The following is a 20,199-nucleotide window of genomic DNA, read 5'->3' as shown; positions in this document are numbered from 1 at the left end:
TATGACCTCGACCGGGTCCTCGGTACTATTTGTAATATATGTGCAACATTTCACGCCGTACTGCGTTGCCAGTGTGACACAATATCCACCTGTTACTGCTGTGAGATAATTGAGAATCATCCTATGCTGAACTAGTTCTGTTTTATAAGCTTGAAGTTCTCTTCCAGTATACCTAAACGTGTCATCATACATTTCTGTGATATTGTCTAACAAATTTGCGAGCGCAGATATGTATTTATAATTCAACACTCCTCTGGCGGTGCGAGTGATGTCTAACGCGATTAGAAACTGAATCCCGGTGGATTCATGAATCATGTCAGAGGCCGGATGCTCTGTTCTTTCTATCAGGTGCCGTTTAACTACGTGCTCGTAATGGGTGTGAGTATAAGGAGCTTGGGCAACACGGTGTATATCTTTCATTTTGGCATGTGATACAGTCATTACTTCAGGCAGTACTTTTCCAATATAACACAATCCTTCAGAGTTTGGGGCAAGCCACTTATACGCCTTCCTCCCGCATATGAAATATGCATCATCGGGGAGAACATATGGGACGGAGTAGGACATAACCATATTACACATCTTCCATGTGAAATCTCCTAACCCTAATTCTCCCATCTGTCTAGTACACGTATCAGCTTGTACGATGTGTGCACAGTATCCTGGTGATACCTCTCCAACTCTCGTAATCCTATTTCCTAGGGTATACCTATATCGGAAATATTTTCCACTACCAGCTATGTGGCGTATAAGCTCTGTATCTGTCGGCATTCTATCTGCTCTATATGAAAAGGTCATGGTTTGGTTACTCCATGACACTTCCCAATTTCCCGGCTTTTGGGGATTGGAAATGTTAAAACATATGAGGGATCTATCCACATGATATTGGTGGAGCTTCAAACTAGGAGGACTGGAGATATTAAACCTCCTGTCCACCGGCCTCCCACCCTTTAGCTCAAGTACCTCCCCTACCGTTAAAGGAAATGGTACTAGCCCTGATTTGCTATGACCTTGAGGTACTTGAGAGCATACCCAACAATCTGTTTGATTTAACACACTACCCACTAAAGAGTGATAGTCACTCAAGGGATGCCGGTCCATGTGGATATTAAAACTGGATTGGCATTTCTTAATGCACCCATCCTCGACTACGTTGTCACAGAGCCTACAGATACAGTTTTCTTCAGCTAACAATCCTTCACAATTCCTTCTATGGTCAATGCTATCGGATCGTTTTCTGATACTCGCCTTTGCTTGTTGATTATGTTGTTCTTGGGAAACTACGCCTCCATCTCTGTCATCAGAACCCATTCCAGAACCTCTCTCGAACTCCATGGTACTCTCGCCGGAACAGACTGCTCTGGTCAACATCATGGTCAACAGGAAAATCCGGATCACAGTCTCTTGGGGCAAGTCCATCTTATAGGAGGAAACGAAGAAGAATGAGAAGGGGGAAAAATAATTTGAGGGAGAGGGGATGGGAAGTGGAGAAAAACAATAAAAGGGAACAGGGAATCGACAACTGCTTTTGATCTTGTGATTTTCAATGCTCAGGTGCCGCCTCAGTCCTCCTGGAACAGACACTCCAGTGATACAACGTCCTCTACCGTCTGTTCCTTATCACGGGACCTCTCTGGATCAGCAACCTTCTTACAATGGGACGAATGAACCCAAGTCTCTCTCTCGGCAACTTTCAATGCTGTAGTGCTAGTCAATAAGACTTGGTATGGTCCTTCCCATCTGTCAATAAGGCAACCTGAGCGTAGAAAATTCCGTATCATTACATAATCCCCAGGTTCAATGTCATGACAATTACTATCTGGTAAATCAGGAATCACTAACTTCAAATTATCATTTTGATTCCTTAGCTGTTTACTCATGTTAATCAAGTACTTTACAGTCACTTCATTGTTACACTTCAAATCATCCTGAGGGTTAATCATAACATGCGGTTGTCGACCAAACAAGATTTCAAAGGGAGACAGATTAAGAGGGGACCTGGGAGTGGTTCTGATGCTGTATAGTACAATGGGTAGAGCTTCTGTCAATCCTGTTTCTGCCATAACTTTGCTCAGTTTATTTTTAATGGTGCTGTTCACTCTTTCCACCTTCGCACTCGCCTGTGGACGGTATGGAGTGTGCAGCTTGCTATCAATTCCCATCAACTTACACATTCCTTGAAAGACATCACCTGTAAAATGGGTACCCCTATCACTTTCAATTATTCTAGGGATACCATATCTACATACAAATTCCTGCACAATTTTCTTAGCAGTAAACATAGCGGTATTTGTGGCCGCAGGAAATGCTTCGACCCAATTTGAGAAAACATCTATACAAACAAGTACATATTTCAAATTTCGACAAGGGGGTAATTGAATGAAGTCAATCTGTATTACTTGGAAAGGGCCGCCTGCAGGTGGGATATGAGATGGTTCTGTTGGTATTGCCTTTCCGATGTTCTTTCTCAAACAGGTAAGGCATGACATTGCTCTCTTACTTGCATGAGATGAAAATCCTGGGGCGCACCAATATGCTCTTACCAACTTGCACATTCCTTCCTTGCCCAGATGAGTCAGCCCGTGTGCTGCCTCAGCTAAACATGGAAGATATGCTCTGGGGGCCACCGGTTTACCTTGTCCATCCGTCCAGAGTCCTGAGGACTCCTGGCCATATCCCTTTGCCTTCCAGACTGCCTTTTCCTGTGTGGAACACAAATTTTGCATCTCACACAACTTCTGTGTGTTGATGGTATTAAATACCATCAGTTGTGTGGTGTCTGTCTGTCTGGGGGTACCAGCTGCTAACTTAGCTGCTTCATCTGCTCGGCTGTTACCAAGTGATACTGGGTCCTGGCTATATGTGTGTGCTTTACACTTGATAACAGCCACTCTGTCGGGTTCCTGTATCGCTGTTAGAAGCCTTTTGATGTGAACTGCATGCGCTATCGGTGTACCAGCTGCCGTCATGAAATTTCTGAGGCGCCATAGGGCTCCGAAATCATGGACTACCCCGAATGCGTATCTAGAGTCGGTGTAGATATTGGCTGATTTGCCCTTAGCCAATTCACATGCTCTGGTTAGGGCGACCAGTTCAGCAACCTGGGCTGAGTGAGGTGGGCCTAGCGGTTTCGCTTCTATGGTGCCTTGGTCATCTACGACTGCGTATCCAGTACACAAGTCTCCCGAGTCTGACTGTCTGTGACAACTACCGTCCGTGTAGAAAGTTAGATCTACATCTTCCAGTGGGTTGTCACTGATGTCAGGCCTTGCGGTAAAATTTTGGGTCAAATATTCCATACAATCATGTGTGTCTTCCTTTGTGTTAAATTCTCCTTCCCCACCACTCTCATCCTCCACCCTTTGTGCCTGTCCAGGCACACCTGGGAGATATGTTGCAGGATTTAATGCACTGCATCTCCTTATGGTGATGTTTACGGGGGCCATTAGTGCCAATTCCCATCTTGTAAACCGCGCTGATGAGACGTGCCTGGTTTGGGCAGAATTTAGCAAGGCTGACACTGCATGTGGTGTATGAATTGTGAGGTTGTGACCTAGCACTACATCTTCGCTTTTCGTTACTAGCAATGCTATCGCAGCAACGCTTCGCAAGCATGTGGGGAGGGATCGCGCTACCGTGTCTAGCTGAGCGCTGTAGTATGCTACTGGCCTGCTGGCATCACCGTGCTTTTGGGTTAAGACGCCTGCCGCGCAACCAGCACTTTCTGTTCCGTACAGCTCAAAGGGTTTCCCATAGTCTGGCATACCTAATGCTGGTGCCTGCGTTAGGCACTGTTTAAGTCTCTCAAATGCCATCTCGGACTCGTCTGTATGCGAAATCCGATCAGGTTTGTTTGAGGAAACCATCTCCTGCAAAGGTAACGCTAGAATGGAAAACCCTGGGATCCAGTTACGGCAATACCCACACATTCCTAAAAATGTTCTGATCTGTTGCTGGGTTTGTGGCAGAGTCATGTCTCTAATTGCTTGAATTCTATCAGCGGTCAGGTGTCTCAGTCCTTGTGTTAGACAGTGTCCCAAATATTTTACCTTAGTTTGGCATAATTGCAACTTGTCTTTGGAAACCTTGTGTCCTGTGTCTGAAAGATGAATCAGGAGCTGTTTCGTATCCTTCAGGGATGCTTCCAATGAATCAGAACACAGTAGTAGATCATCCACGTACTGTATTAATACTGATCCACTCTCTGGTTGGAAAGACTGTAAACAATCATGTAAAGCCTGGGAAAAGATACTTGGACTGTCTATGAAACCTTGTGGTAATCGAGTCCATGTGTATTGGACTCCTCTGTATGTGAATGCAAACAAATATTGGCTGTCAGGGTGCAGAGGTACCGAAAAGAAAGCGGAACAGAGGTCAATAACAGTGAAAAATTTCGCAGTGGGAGGGATTTGCATAAGGATGACAGCTGGATTTGGCACTACGGGGAACTGACTCTCAACTATTTTGTTAATCCCCCTTAGATCCTGCACTAGCCGGTAACCCCTCCCCCCACTCTTTTTCACAGGGAAGATGGGACTATTGGCAGTGCTGGACGTTCTTACCAGAATGCCCTGTTGTAGCAAGCGCTCTATTACGGGATACACTCCTAACTCCACCTCTGGCTTCAGAGGGTACTGTGGGATTTTTGGAGCTATCCTACCATCTTTTACTTGTACAACTACCGGAGCTACGTTTGCCATTAATCCAGTGTCCTGTCCATCTTTAGTCCAAAGTGACTCTGGTATCTGGGATGTCATTTCCTCTACTTGGGATGGAGTCCTATTTGTCATAATGGTATGTGACATTAATTTTGACGGGGAGTCTAACATGTCTCGCACTTCCTGAGCGTGATTCTCAGGTATGTCCAAGAATACACCTTCAGGAGTACAATAAATGACGCACCCCATTTTGCACAATAAGTCTCTTCCCAGGAGATTAGTCGGTGCCGATGCAGCCAGCAAAAAGGAATGCTTGGTATGTAACGGCCCTACTGTAATCTCGGCTGGTTTGCTAACAGGGTAGTGCTGGACTACTCCTGTTACTCCTATGGCTGGAATTGTCTTACCAGTGGTTCTCATGCCCACTGTCGAATTTATCACTGATTTGGCCGCCCCTGTGTCTACAAGAAAGTTTAATGATTTACCAGCTACATTGATTGCAATTTCTGGTTCACTCCCAAGACTTGCAATCAATTTTACTGGCTGCAGATTACAGGTATGGCCACACCCCTATTGGGTATGGTGACCTCCCTGAATCGCGCTGGCAGCAACTACTTGTGAAGGGGTGAAATGGGAACTACCAGTGGCTTGCCAGTGTCTGTTCGGGGGGTATCTTTTTGTTTCCCCTGTATGTGGCTCATAACTCCGTCTCTGCGGACCTTGCTCCCAATGTCGTGTGTCGTGTCGTTGTCTAGGGGGTTGGTATGATCTTTGCGAATTTTTCGCTCTACAGTCTCGTGCTATGTGTCCCTGTTTATGACAAAAATAACATGTTACCACCTTTGACTTACCCACAGGGTTTGGTGATATAAACACAGGCTGTTTTGTGGTCAGGGCCTGTATACTTACTGACATTAACTTATCACCTTGCGACTCCCTGTGTCTGGTGATATTCCGGTCATGATCAATAGCAGCCTCTCTCAAAGTAGCCACCGACAGACCTCGCCAACATGGTTGTGTGGTCTGTACCCTAGTCTTTAATGCCTCTTTTAAACCATCCATTAGCACAGATACTGCTACTTCTTGATGATTTGCATTGGTCCTAATGTCCTCTATGCCAGTGTACTTTGCCATTTCTAATAATGCCCGGTAAAAATAATCAGCAGCTGTTTCTGACTCTTTTTGTTTAATGGAAAAAATTCTATTCCATTTGGCTACAGCTGGGAAATACTCCTTTAACTGTGAATTTATTCTTTTTACGTTATCTTTGTTGTACACATCTGTAAGAGGTACATCCTGATCCAGTCCACAGTCAGCTAAAAATTGAGCTGCGTCGACATTGGAGGGTAAACATGCCCTCAGCAATACCTGCCAATCTTTGTTATTGGGCTCTAAAGTGTTTCCTAGGTCTCTGATGTATTTTTGGCTAGCAACTAAGTCTTTTCTGGGGTCAGGGAATTCAGACACTATGGTCCTTAATTCCATTCGGGAAAACGGGCTGTACATGGCAATGTTCCTAACAGGAGTGACTCCTGAAGTGTCCGTTTTCCCGTTTGGCACTACTATTACCTTAACAGGATTAATTCTAACAATATCATTCTGTGTAGGTTCTACAGTCTGTGGTGAAATAGTCTCAGCATAGTGTATGGTGCCGTACTTACCCGTTGATACGACCTCACCTGTCCCTCCGCTAGGGGGCTTTGTTACTAATCTTATGGGTTGGGCCGTGCCTACTGTCGTTTCTGATATGGTGGCTGCTAGAGAGAGCGCCGATATTGTTGCCGATTCGTCTTCCTGATCACACTCCTGGGGAAAGTTCAAAACAGGGTACAACTTGCACGGGTTAATACTTGCATGGGTTAACTTATTAACATTATCCTTAACATTTATACAGTTGCTAAGTGCCTGTTTGTTACCCCCTGATGCGTCATTCTCCGCAACCATTTTCTCTCCTGATATGTATGGTGGCGGCGGGGCCGTGGCTATCAGTTTTCTGATAGGGCCAGATCCCGCCGCCTGAGCCAATCCTCTCTGTATTTCACCCTCCTGTTGCCATAGCTGCAAATAATCATAATGTTGGATTCGTCTCTTTGCTGATTTAATGAGACATATCCTTCTCCTTAAATTCATTAACACTTCTGGGCTGAAGCTACCTACTCTTGGGAATTTCTCCCCGTCATGTACAGTCATTTTCTCCCATTCATCACATAAAATTTGTGTGTGTCTTCCGTATTTTTCACACATTACATACCTTGCCGACCCGACTGGTCGGTTTACAGAATCAACCCGAACCGAGGTTGATCGCCCCCTTCCTGAACAACTGGCGCCCATAATTTGCAGGTGTTGCTTGCTCTACCTCTGACCTTTATATCAGGGTCTTCTGCGAACCCTTACAAAAAACCAAAATATTCAAAAGATAGGTTGACGGTGAAGTTTACCGAGCACCTCACTCACTCGCCCACGCCGACCAATATGCCCACACACTGATATAGTGCTGGCGTACTCGACCCAGGGCCCCTATTAACCTGAGTTTACTGGAACATGTGGGTGTGATCCGAAGAGCATTAACCCTTTCCAGTAAAGGTGGGGTTGTCGGATAATTCCTGAGTGACCAGAGAATTTCCCTTTTTGGTTAAAATAAAAAATTACACAAATCATGTTAGAATGTACAAATAGCGTTTATGACCGGGTTTGTACACAAATGGTACTGGTCAGGTTACTAACTAATGCACACAATTACGTGCGGTACAATCGTTCAGTACATAAGCAACTAATCTTATGTACGGAGCGACCAGTGGAATCGACATTCAGCAGCTGCGAATTCCTTCAGCCTGAGCTTTATTTTCCTATATGGGTGTCGCACCAACCCTTCTTTGGTGTTGTGCCTTGTCTCTATAGCGGACTTCCTTGTCTGCTGTACCTGGACCTCCTGGTCTGTTATGCGACCTCCTGGTCTGACCTCCTGGTCTGTTACAGTATGACCTCCTGGTCTGCTACACTCTAATGCTCAAATTTTATATATGTTTAACCAGAGATGCCTCCCTAGCCACCATGTATGTCACTTACACGTATGTACCTTCACGAGAACTCGATGATTTCTGTGGTTCAATCCCCAAAATTGTAAAACTTAAAAACACTCACTCATCACATACACACTTTTGTTTCTATTTCTATTTCTGCGCAGAAATTTTTCTTTAGACCAGATGTGTTGTAAATTTGGAGAAGGATCTGTTAATTTAAATTTCGGATTTAAAATAGATTTGCGCTACTTATCGCCTGATGCGCTATTTATCGCTTGTTGCGTCACTTATCGCCTGTTGCGCTACTTATCGCCTGTTGCGTTATTTAAAAATCAACACTATCGTGTGACTTGAGTTACGTGGGCGTACCCAGACGCTCCGTTGCGTAATTTACGCTGCGTGCGTCGGCCTTTGCGTACGCGAGTCTCAGTCCTTTGTTAGAGACACGTGTACACAAAACCAATGTCCACCGTAACACAACTAACACGTTTTTCAATGTAGATGATCCTTGATCGTCTACCGCGCAACACACCAATCTCTCCTTTTACCTTTAGGTAGAGCTGTGTGTGCTTTACACTTTATCCCTTAACGCATTACTTTTACACTTTAACTATGAAATAGCGACAAATCTCTCTTAGCACGTTTTATCAATTATAAAATGGCAAACAGGAGCGTGATATATGAAAATACACGAATGAAAAAGAAATGCAGATATGTGCGTGTGTACGCAAGACAGAAATAAACAGTTTTAAAAGACACTAGCGTGTTGTTCTTACCTCCGGTTCCGGATTCCTTCAGCACCCTTTACTAAGCGAAGCAGACGCTTATCCCGTCAGCACTGCGAAGAATATGATCTCCCGCCCTTTGCTGATGGATAATGTCTGCTGAAATTACCTAGCAGAGATATGTGAAGGACAGGACGAGCCGCCAATTGATAAAGCTAAATATTTATCTTCTATAAAACCCTTTATGAGGTCTAAGAACACTGTACGCTACTTACGTATGGAGTACCGTAAGGGTACGCTCGTTGCGTAACAATCGCTTAGCCGTGGTCGAGACGTTCAAGCGTCACGTTCGCTCACGGCCAAGAGATCACAGGCAGGCACGTTATTGGCTGCCGACTAACGTAATGATTCGCTATAGCGTAGCGGACGCTCGGGACCACGAGGAGATCACCAGCGGCGCAGACGCTCACAATGTTAAACCTTTATATCTAAACCATAAACAATGTAATATGCTGTAAAACCTTAGTGTAGAGATAGGGTGTAGATGCAACACAGTGTAACCTTATTAACTTAAAAGCTGTTTGAGCGTCACCGACGCTCTGAGAATACTTAACACTATAAGAAATACACAGATACCGTGCTTAGGGTCCAACGCCTAATATATATATATTATGAATGTTATACTTGCAAAAGAATTATTACAATACAAGTCATACACTACAATATAACATAGACTACCTAACCAGATAACTACACATGAAATACAATACAATACTATTACGTTTAAGAGAATACGAGAGAAAGAGGAGAAGAGAGAGAGAGAGAGATATGGCCCACAACAACAAGAAAGACAATATGATTGCGGAGAAAACTTACGCACAAAGGAAACGTTCGCATGCGCCTCTGGACATCCAGCTCCCGATTTTCAGCAATGATAACCGTTGAAGAGTGAGAGCTGGATGTGATCGGCTTGTCTATTTATGCCCCACACACAATACAATTCAATGGTCCCTACAATCTCATTGTTCATTGGACATAGGAATTCCTCCTCGCATTATAACAAAAGGTCATAGGTTGATTCATACAGGTGGGCTGTGACGATTTCCAACTGCTCAGGTGGGTGGGAAACTAGGTTTCCCGCCGCATGGATAAGTAAGTGCAAATAATAGTAAATGGACATAAACTTCTTATGTCCATAATTATTCGCACGAGCGATTAATCCGCTTCAAACCAACACCGGAATTTTGCTAATTAAATACTCTTCCGATGGATACTAAACACCACTGTATTACTCCTGTCTGACCCTTCGTATCAAACAAAGGGGGATTTCTCTGTTCATGAACATTCTACATTAACCAAACTTTCAGAATCTATCAAAGGGACCATGATCTACAAAATACATTATATAGTGGAAATATGTAACGATTGAGTCGCACGCTACGAACACATGAACTCTACCGTAAATGCACATACCGCGCGCCCGCGGGTGCCCGCAACAGCGAGTATGCGCACGCACGGGAGAGCGCACGCATGCGCAGCGCAGACCTGTGTGAGGTGCAAATATGGCAGTGGGCATCGTGATATTTTTCTGACTTTGACAGCCCCTATCTGGTTTTCCATATGGACAGGGCAGAATTACGGACTCGTCCGCAATTTCTGCCGAAGGTTGTGTCATCTTTTCATTTGAACCAACCTATTGTGGTGCCTGCGGCTACTCGTTACTTGGAGGATTCCAAGTTGCTTGATGTAGTCAGGGCTTTGAAGATCTATGTAGCCAGGACGGCTTGAGTCAGGAAAACTGACTCGCTGTTTATCCTGTATGCATCCAACAAGCTGGGTGCTCCTACTTCAAAGCAAACCATTGCTCGCTGGATCTGTAACACGATTCAGCAGGCTCATTCTGCGGCTGGATTGCCGCATCCAAAATCAGTGAAAGCCCATTCCACAAGGAAAGTGGGCTCTTCTTGGGCGGCTGCCCGAGGGGTCTCGGCATTACAGCTTTGCCGAGCAGCTACTTGGTCGGGTTCAAACACATTAGCTAAGTTCTACAAGTTTGATACCCTGGCTGAGGAGGACCTTGTGTTTGCCCATTCGGTGCTGCAGAGTCATCCGCACTCTCCCGCCCGTTTGGGAGCTTTGGTATAATCCCCATGGTCCTTACAGAGTCCCCAGCATCCACTAGGACGTTAGAGAAAATAAGATTTTACTCACCGGTAAATCTATTTCTCGTAGTCCGTAGTGGATGCTGGGCGCCCGTCCCAAGTGCGGACTTTCTGCAATACGTGTATATAGTTATTGCTTAATAAAGGGTTATGTTATGGTGGCATCCATTGTTTGATGCTCTGTTGTTGTTCATACTGTTGACTGGGTAAGTTTATCACAAGTTATACGGTGTGATTGGTGTGGCTGGTATGAGTCTTACCCTGGGTTTCAAAATCCTTGTAATGTCAGCTCTTCCGGGCACAGTTTCCTTAACTGAGGTCTGGAGGAGGGGCATAGAGGGAGGAGCCAGTGCACACCAGTAGTACTAAATCTTTCTTAGAGTGCCCAGTCTCCTGCGGAGCCCGTCTATTCCCCATGGTCCTTACGGAGTCCCCAGCATCCACTACGGACTACGAGAAATAGATTTACCGGTGATTAAAATCTTATTTTTTCAAACACAGCCTGTAACATGGCAGTTAGGAGCTGATTGGCTGGTATTTTATCACAGTGCAATTTATCACTCTCCAAGGCTTTATAAATCTGGGCCCTGATCTGAATGTGCTCACACATCCTAGCTAGCAGCTTCATTGTATTCAGCTGGTGAATACAGACCATCAGAGAGACCATCATGTTTACTCTTGTGTTGTATCAACAGAAGAAGTGACGCTCAGCAATGGTGACTGGGTGCTTGCTCCTGTATTCTTTGTTATCATTTGTTATTATCAATATCCTTTTGCTATCTGTCTATAGATCAACAGGGTCAAAAGGTCAACAGGCACAAAAGGCCGACATGACAATGGTCAACACACATGGTTTTGTTTTGTTTTCTTTTTCAGTTTTAAAAACTTTTTCATACCTTACCATCCACATGGACTACGATTGGGAATAGTAACCTATGCCTAGCGCAGCGGTAACAGAGCAAGGCACCTTGCCCGAAGCATGGCTAATGGGGCTTTTTTCGACCCTTTGACCCTGTCGACCTTTTGACCCTGTTGACCTTTTCTACTGTCTTCCTATACCATGCCGACCTTTTGACCCTTTCAAACTAATGCATGTTGACCATTAGTGGTAGACCTATTGACTGTGACTTTTTTTGTGTAAATCTAAGGATCCACACCCATCCTTTTTGATTGCAGGAAGAGCCCAGCACAGCTTATATAATCATTGTTTAAAACACGATAACTTTTCTCCTAGTAGAATTTAGACTTTTCCTGACATTATTCTTCTGCTCGAACATTTTTGTTTTGTCTGTCACCTTACAGAGTGTTTTTTCTTTTTCAGATCAGGCCACATGTCCTCAATTTGTCTGGTACATGAACTTTGTTGAGACCCTGACAAAGAACAGGGAGGTCATCCTAACCCGCATGACAGAAGGACACCTCAATCATCTCATTGATATTATGATGTCCAAACGTGTACTGACCCGGGGTGACTATGAAAACATCAAAGCAGAGAGGACTTTACAATGTCGAACAAGGAAATACCTGGATACTTGCTCCCAAAAGGGGGAAGAGGCATCACGGATGGCTATAGACAACCTCTTCTCCCGAAATGTCATTTTTATGCATCCTAGAAACCCAGCATGAAAATGAGAAGAACCCAGCAATATTGTTGCCGTGGAACACTAATGGATTGACACATTGCTGCACTTGTTGGTGAACATTCATTATAGATTGCTAACATGCACAGAATCCTGCTATATTAGTGTGATTTATGGGCATACAAAAATACACAAAATGATATAGATATTTATATATGAGTGTGAGATGCAGTATAACAGGCAGGTGCTATTGTCTGTACTTTAAAAAAAAAAAAACTCAGTCAAGCAGATTGTATGCTGCACTGGAGAATGCTAACAGAATTGAGAAAGCCCAGTTTGTTGTGGAACTGATGTGCCTTGCGTCTACTCTTGTATACTGTATGTGATGGGCATAAGACTTAAAGATCAAGAGACTAGAAGCTTGCTTACCACAGCTTGGCAGAGCAGTCACACTCATGACAATATTTAGTTCCTGTAGAAAGAGATCAAATTGTTATCTCGTGAAAGAGATCATAGGGTAAATTTACTAAGGTGGGAGATTTTTAGAACTAGTGATGTTGCCCATAGCAACCAATCAGATTATATCTATTATCTGCTAGAAGCAGCTAGATAAATGGTAAGTAGAATCTGATTGATTGCCATGGGCAACATCACCAGTTCTAAAAATCTCCCACCTTAGTAAATTTACCCCCATGTGTGTGCTTTTCAGCTTATTTACTTTATCATTATTGCATTCTCTCGGTTTTCCATTATCATTTGTAGATTTTTTTCAGGATGCGGTCGATTTACCTACAATCAAAATCCCGGCTGTCAAAATACTGACAACCATTGACCGACGGTCAAAATCCCAACAATGGGGGTAATTCAGACGTGATCGCTGCTGTGTTTTCGCACAGCGGGCAATCCGATCCATACTGCGCATGCTTATGCACCTCAAGCGCGACGGATGGCTGCAAAGCGGTTCGCCGGTCAGCTACGGGTTTGTGCGAAGGATCCATTCGCACGGGCGTTTGCAAGGAGAGTGACAGGAAGAGGGCGTTTGTGGATGTCAACTGACCGTTTTCAGGAGTGTTTGGAAAAACGCAGGCGTGTCCAAGCGTTTGCAGGGCAGGTGTCTGACGTCAATTCCGTCCCTGAACAGGCTGATGTGATCGCAGGGGCTGAGTAAGTCATGGGCTGCGCTGAGACTGCACAAAATCAGTTTGTGCAGCTCTGCTACACATGCGTTCGCACACTTGCACAGCGAAAATACACTCCCCCTATAGGCGGCAACTATCTGATTGCAGGGCTGCAAAAAATCGCTGGCCAGCGATCAGGTCTGAATTACCCCCAAAATACCGACATGGTCAAAATACCAACATTTAAAATATCGACAGGGTCAAAATATTGACATTTAAAATGTCGACAGGTCAGATCTTGGAACTCGAAAGGGTTCAGAGGTGAGCCACCAAACTGGTTAAGGGGTTAGAGACACTTAAGAGGAAAGACTTGCAAGGTTAGATATGTTTACACTGGAAAAGAGGCGGCTGAGAGGGGACATTATTATTATTTATAAATACATTAAGGGACAACATCAAGGACTTATCAGACGATCTGTTTATCAAAAAAACGCTACACAGGACACCCCTTGAGGTTAGAAGAAAAAAAAAAATCATACACAACAGAGGAAAGGGTTCTTCACAGTCAGAGCAGTAGGGATTTGGAATTCTGTACCAGAGGAGGTAGTAATGGTGGACTCACTTAGTTTAAAAGTGGTTTAGATCAATTCCTAACTGATATAAATAGCCAAGGTTACAGCATATAAATGATATAATACAGGTTGAACTCGATGGACTTTGTCTTTTTTCAACCTCACCAACTATGTAACGGTGTGAAAAGTCGACATGAGTTTTTCATGATTTTTCCATTGAAACCAACTTGTTCATACTTTACCATCCCAGTGGACCTGGAGGGGCAATATAATAGTGTGCCGAGCGTAGCGAGGTGACGCGGTACACTTATACGGTGTCGACATACACACAAAAACCAATGAAAAACATATGTCAACTTTTTGACCTGTCAACATTTTAAATGTTGGTATTTTGACCTTGTCGGTATTTTAAATGTTGGTATTTTGACCTTGTTGGGATTTTGACCTTGTCAGGATTTTTACCGTCGGTCAATTGTTGTCTGTATTTTGACCGTAGGGATTTTGATTGTAGGTATTTCATACTAAACCAGTTTTTTATAGCTACTGTATAAATATTCTAGAGCAGAGGTTCTCAAACTCGGTCCTCGGGGGCACACACAGTGCATGTATTGCAGGTCTCCTCACAGAATCGCAAGTGAAATAATTAACTCCACCTGTGGACCTTTTAAAATGTGTCAGTGAGTAATTAATACACCTGTGCACCTGCTGGGTTACCTGCAAAACATGCACTGTGTGTGCCCCCGAGGACCGAGTTTGAGAACCTCTGTTCTAGAGGGCTGGTACTACTGATTACAGAGCCAGAAATATCTTGTTCCAGTTTTGGAATAGGTATGTAACTCTTGGATGGGATATGGGTACCATGTACTTATAAATGGTGCGGGTCCCTTACTTTTAGATGGGGTGTGGCTGTCATACTCTTGGATTGGGTATGGGTTCCTCATTGCTAATAGTGGATTGAAACACCATCTGTTGGTTCAGGAAGTGCTGCTCTCTAAATAAAGATCAATAACATTTTAATTGAAAAAATATATATTTAATCAGGAAAGTAAGAGTAACACCATGCAGCTTTAGTGTGATGTCATTTTTGTTTTACATATAGAACTATACTAAATATGTCCTATTTATGTCTATTTTTGGAATACAGTTCTCCTTATGGTAGTGTTCTGATATTTTATGGTATGTTACACTCACTGTATAAGCATCTGGGTTACTGGGTGTAATATTACTAATTAGATCAGTGGTACTCACTAGTATTTTTTTAAGCATCACTAACAGCTTCTTATGAGATGACAGTAACCTCTGAAAATAATGTGACCGCATGAGAATGAAATGGGCTATGAGAGACTTCCTTCATTCTGGACTGGAGATTTCAAACTAATAATTACTGTGCAGGGATCAGCAGAACTAGATATAGGCATTAATTGGGCTGCATTCCAAAACCAGATGGATCCTATGATTGGATATTATCAGCGCACAACATTTCTCAATGTGATGAGCTGTTACTGGGCACATTTCCTAGTATGGATGAATTTAAAACATTTCTGCCAATAGTTAATTTAAAAATATCAGCTTTGTGACTGTCTTAGGACAGATAATTGTTCAGATCGGAACAGTAAATCACTAGTATGTATATACTCGAAATTAGAACTTGTCAATATAGTTTGAATAATCTGAAAATCGTAAAGTCAGTCAGATTGTGAGTGAAATGTGTGTGCCTAGCATTATCTACAGCTGCACTCATTTCACACTGAAGCATGTATACACACCGGGAGGCAGCGGCATGTAGTGTCACCAGTCCATCAGGTAGGCCCTATGGATGCCCCTCCCCCCACTACCAATACCACCAGGGAATTCCAAATCATGGAGTCACTGGGGCACATATATGTTATAGGGCTGGCACAGGGGAATGCACATGATGCAGTTAGGTTTTAAATACTGTAGCTGGTAGCAGGGCCCTGTAACCCCCCACCTCCTCCCATTATTAGTCTTCCCTGGAGTGGTCGAGAGACTGAGACCCCCTACATCAGTGATTTAGTCCTGACTTAGGGGCTGCGTAGTGACTACCACTGAATTACATCTTAGCATTAACTATAGTGTTAATATGGCTGTCCAACTGGTGAGTAAGTTGCTGTCCTTATTGTAGGCACAGCTTTGTATACAATAACTTGGCCAATCGCTGACCCTCATCTTTCTAACAGCATCCAGACGGAAAATATAAACTTCTACCATAAAAGAAAATGCAACTGCTTTGTCCTAGTGGTATGTTATATATAAGTGGGTGCTTACAAATAAAATGGTCATACATTACAACATTGTTAAGGTCAAGTGAACTAATACAAATATAGTTACTTATGCGATTAATAACTATCCTGAAAATCAGATATTTTTGTTCATGTGCAAAAATATATAAAGTACATATAAAGTTTATATAAAGTATATATATCGTTTATGTTAAATACATAAAAAAGTTTATATAAAGACAACAGAGTATTACCAACAAAAATATTGCAAGTTTTACAGAAATAATTGCAGCTAAAAAAAGTAAACTAGTGACTTTAGTTAAAAAATTTGTATAGCTTTTCCTTTGTGTTTAAGTACTTTAAATATATATTTTCAGACCACTCGTGTAAGCACTGCCCCAATAATGCCTAGTAGACACTTGGTCGTTGGATCGGCTCATCCGCCAACCTATCTGATGATTGGTAAGTGCATGCACACTTACCAGTCGACCACCTGTTGTGTCGTGTCAGACATCACAACCGGAACAGGCTGTGCTGTAGGGCCGACGCGATAGGTCTGTGAATTACATATTGGGGTGCATACCTGTACTGATGGGCTTACAATATATCGCCATTTGCTTGAACGGACAATATATCATCCAGTGTGTACCCAGCTTAAGACCCTTTATTTGTATTTGGGGATATTCAGTTTGAAACTTTCCATATTTAAAAAAAATTACAATAAACTTTTAATATTTAAAGAACTTTTAACACCATTTTAGCACTACTTCTGTTCTGTAGAATAATACCTGCAGTATAGCGTTTTCTTTGGGCTTAAACATAACCCATAGACTCAGTTAAACTGGGATATTTTTTTTTACAGTGCAAAATTGTACTTTGATGACAGAGATGTATGACTAACTCTCATAGAGGCACCGTGTATCCATATAGGAATATTTTTTTTTATTAAATCTTAAAAAATTATATATGTTACATTATTGTTTCCTGTTTCACTGATATATTATTATATACATATACAATTAAAAGGTCTTAATTTCAACCTTTAATTGTCTTACAGCCTTGTTTTTAATATTTGCATTAAAAAAAAAACAAATGTATCTCTTTTTTTTCTTTTTTCAAAACACTTATTACTGGCATGCTTGGTTGTTGACGGACTTGTTTTCTCTGAGTTGCCGGCTTATATCACAGGTTGACAATCAATAAGGGACTTGTAGGTGGGCTACCTGTGGTAGTTGAGGGGGACTAGAAATTTTACTCTCATTTTGGAAAACTGAATCATCTAACGTTAAGTCTATAGACCAATAACACTAGACTTGCAGGACTGAATGATTTTCATTTGTTTCTACTAACATTATATTTTTCCTCCACGCAGAAGAGACTTAGGGGGACATGTATTAAGCAGTGATAAAAGTGGAGAAGTGAGCTAGTGGAGAAATGCACATGGCAACCAATCAGCTGCTCTGTATACTTTTATAGTATGCAAATTATAAATGTTACATCAATGCTGATTGGTTGCCATGGGCAACTTCTCCACTGTCTCACTTTTTCAATTTTATCTCTGCTCGGTACATCTCCCACTTAGGGGTCTATTCATGAAGAAGTGAAAAGTGTAGAGAAGTGAGCCAGTGGAGAAGTTGCCCATGGCAACCAATCAGCTGCTATGTATAATTTTATAGAATGCATTTTATAAATGTTACCTCAGCACTGATTGGTTGCCATGGGCAACTTCTCCACTGGCTCCCTTCTCCACTCTTTTCACTGCTTCATGAATAGACCCCTTAGTTTCCCCGAACACTCATAGCTGAGCGTGTGGTCTTTCTCCACCCCAACATCATCACGCATGTGTGTGACTCTCTACACAGCATGGAAGAAATTAAAAAGTCAAAAAGGTAGTACTCTTGTTCCACATTGGCCATCTCATGTCATAGTAACTTTACACCAGTGGATATAAACCTGGTTTCCAATTAAAGTCAATCACTGGCATCATGTATTTGAACTAATCCTTCAAGCAATTTGTTGTATTTGCTTAGCTTTTGAATTTTAAGGTCCATTGGGTCTGCAGTAAATGACAGCCGGTTGTGTTATATTTTGTTGATATTCAGAATGTTGACATGAGAATGCCAACATGGCCATAATATCAACATGCTGACAATGACCATGTTGATTTTCATAATGGCAACACTAATGAAATGCCAACATGACTAGAATGTTCACAAAACATCCCTGGTAGTCTAGGGGTGACTTATAAGGTATGGTGGTGGCTTCCAGGTGAATTCCAGCAGACCCTGCATCGCTTCCTGCGGTAACTATGACCTAAGCCCTAGCCCTCCCGCTAGTGCCCATCCCTAACCTCCGCTCCTGTAGCCTAACCCTAGCCCTTCTCTGCTGTTCCATGCAGAATATCAGCATTTCAATATTCTGCAGATGCGAACATGTTAAATGTCGACATTTCAACAATATTGATACCATAACGGTCGACATTGTGCACCAATATTTCTGAAGAACTTGACTAAAATATGACATGTGCTTCACAGATAGCAACAACTCTGGCATTGTGTCAGCCATTACTATTTTATGCACATAGGCTTGTCCCATTTTCCTGGGGGTGGTGGCCCACACAAACACCTGCATACGGGCCTCTTCATTGATACACAAGGTTCTGTTATATTAAATTGTATTGTGTAACTGTTTTGTGCACCTGTTATTTGTGCTTTGCATAGTAACAGTTACTTATTTTGAAATATGTGTAAACACATCTATTTGCAACTTTTCTATACCAATATTTGTAGGACAGCTTAGAACCTTGGGTAGTACAGTCTGTTTAGGTACGTACATTAGTGAGAATATAATCCTTGCAGATTCCTATCAGTGGTATCATTATTTGAGGAATTAGTTTGGCTAGAGAATAACATTACTGCACAATGGGGGTAATTCCAAGTTGATCGCAGCAGGATTTTTGTTAGCAATTGGGCAAAACCATGTGCACTTCAGGGGAGGCAGATATAACATGTGCAGAGAGAGTTAGATTTGGGTGGGGTGTGTTCAATCTGCAATCTAATTTGCAGTGTAAAAATAAAGCAGCCAGTATTTACCCTGCACAGAAATAAAATAACCCACCCAAATCTAACTCTTTCTGCATATGTTATATCTGCCTCCCCTGCAGTGCACAAGGTTTTGCCCAATTGCTATCAAAAATCCTGCTGCGATCAACTTGGAATTACCCCCAATGAGTGAAAGCCTCATTACAAAGTACATGGAATTACATTGCACTCCATCTACTCTTAGATCCTGCAGTGATGAAATATGTTCGGAATGAAGATTCGGTGACAATACTTTCTTGATCATTGGGAACCTGTCTAGTCACACAGAAAACTTTCTCTAGGTTGTTGATATCACAGAACTTTTTTTTTTTCAAATATGTTTATTAAAAGATATATACAACATATAAGTCTGTACGTACATTTTTGCATACAGGTCGGCAAGTAGGTAACAGAGAAAATATATGTAAAGCTCCAGAGGAGGACAAAGTACACATATGCATACATTTATAGCGAGAAATAGGATGGATCGTATAAACCTTTGAAATAAACCATTGTCTAGAAAGGCGGGAAGCCTCTCTCCAACGTAGTCAAATTGTACCAGGATGTGAGATGCACTATACCCCGAAGAAATTCTCTTTCTCTGGCTGGGTCCACAGGATAACATTGGGATATGGTTGAGCGACAGCGGAAATGGCACCAACACGGTCACGAGCTTTCTGGCCTCCCAGGATCATCGGGGCTTCCCCATATAATCCTGCCCACTGACTCAGTCAGATCAGTTTTTTGCTTGGTGCAGGCAGGAAGCCACATGGTCACAGGGCTGCTGTAGATAAAGCAGCCTGAAGCTTTTGTTATTTTATTTTTATAGACTTACTATGTTTTTTTAGCGACTTTTCTTAGCATCTTAAACGCATACTGGTAAGAGTCGCTCCAACAACTCCCCACCGGGTCGCAACAACGCTTACCTTTGCGGTACAGTGCTGTCCCGACAGGCGTCTGTGTCGGATGTTCTAGCAGGTCCAGCAGACGTAACCAGGCTGTGGCCGGAGCATGGGGGGAAGGTAAGTCTATGGATTTCCTCTT

The 20,199-nt window shown here is 42.7% G+C and overlaps 1 protein-coding gene across 1 annotated transcript in view; it reads left to right on the top strand.

Moving 5' to 3' along the window:
* Nucleotides 1-12,714, top strand: part of LOC134969417 (receptor-interacting serine/threonine-protein kinase 2-like) — a 144,655-nt gene extending 131,941 nt beyond the window's left edge. Inside the window, exon 12 of the mRNA XM_063945360.1 lies at nt 11,887-12,714. Coding sequence (XP_063801430.1) covers nt 11,887-12,191 — 305 coding nt within the window. The 3' untranslated portion in view covers nt 12,192-12,714. The remainder of the gene's footprint in view (nt 1-11,886) is intronic.
* Nucleotides 12,715-20,199: the final 7,485 nt, after the last annotated feature.

This window comes from Pseudophryne corroboree, chromosome 11, assembly GCF_028390025.1.
Source record: "Pseudophryne corroboree isolate aPseCor3 chromosome 11, aPseCor3.hap2, whole genome shotgun sequence".
Classification (NCBI taxonomy): Eukaryota; Metazoa; Chordata; class Amphibia; order Anura; family Myobatrachidae; genus Pseudophryne; species Pseudophryne corroboree.
Note: the sequence above shows the minus strand (reverse complement) of the source record. Positions and strands in the feature narration are given on the sequence as shown.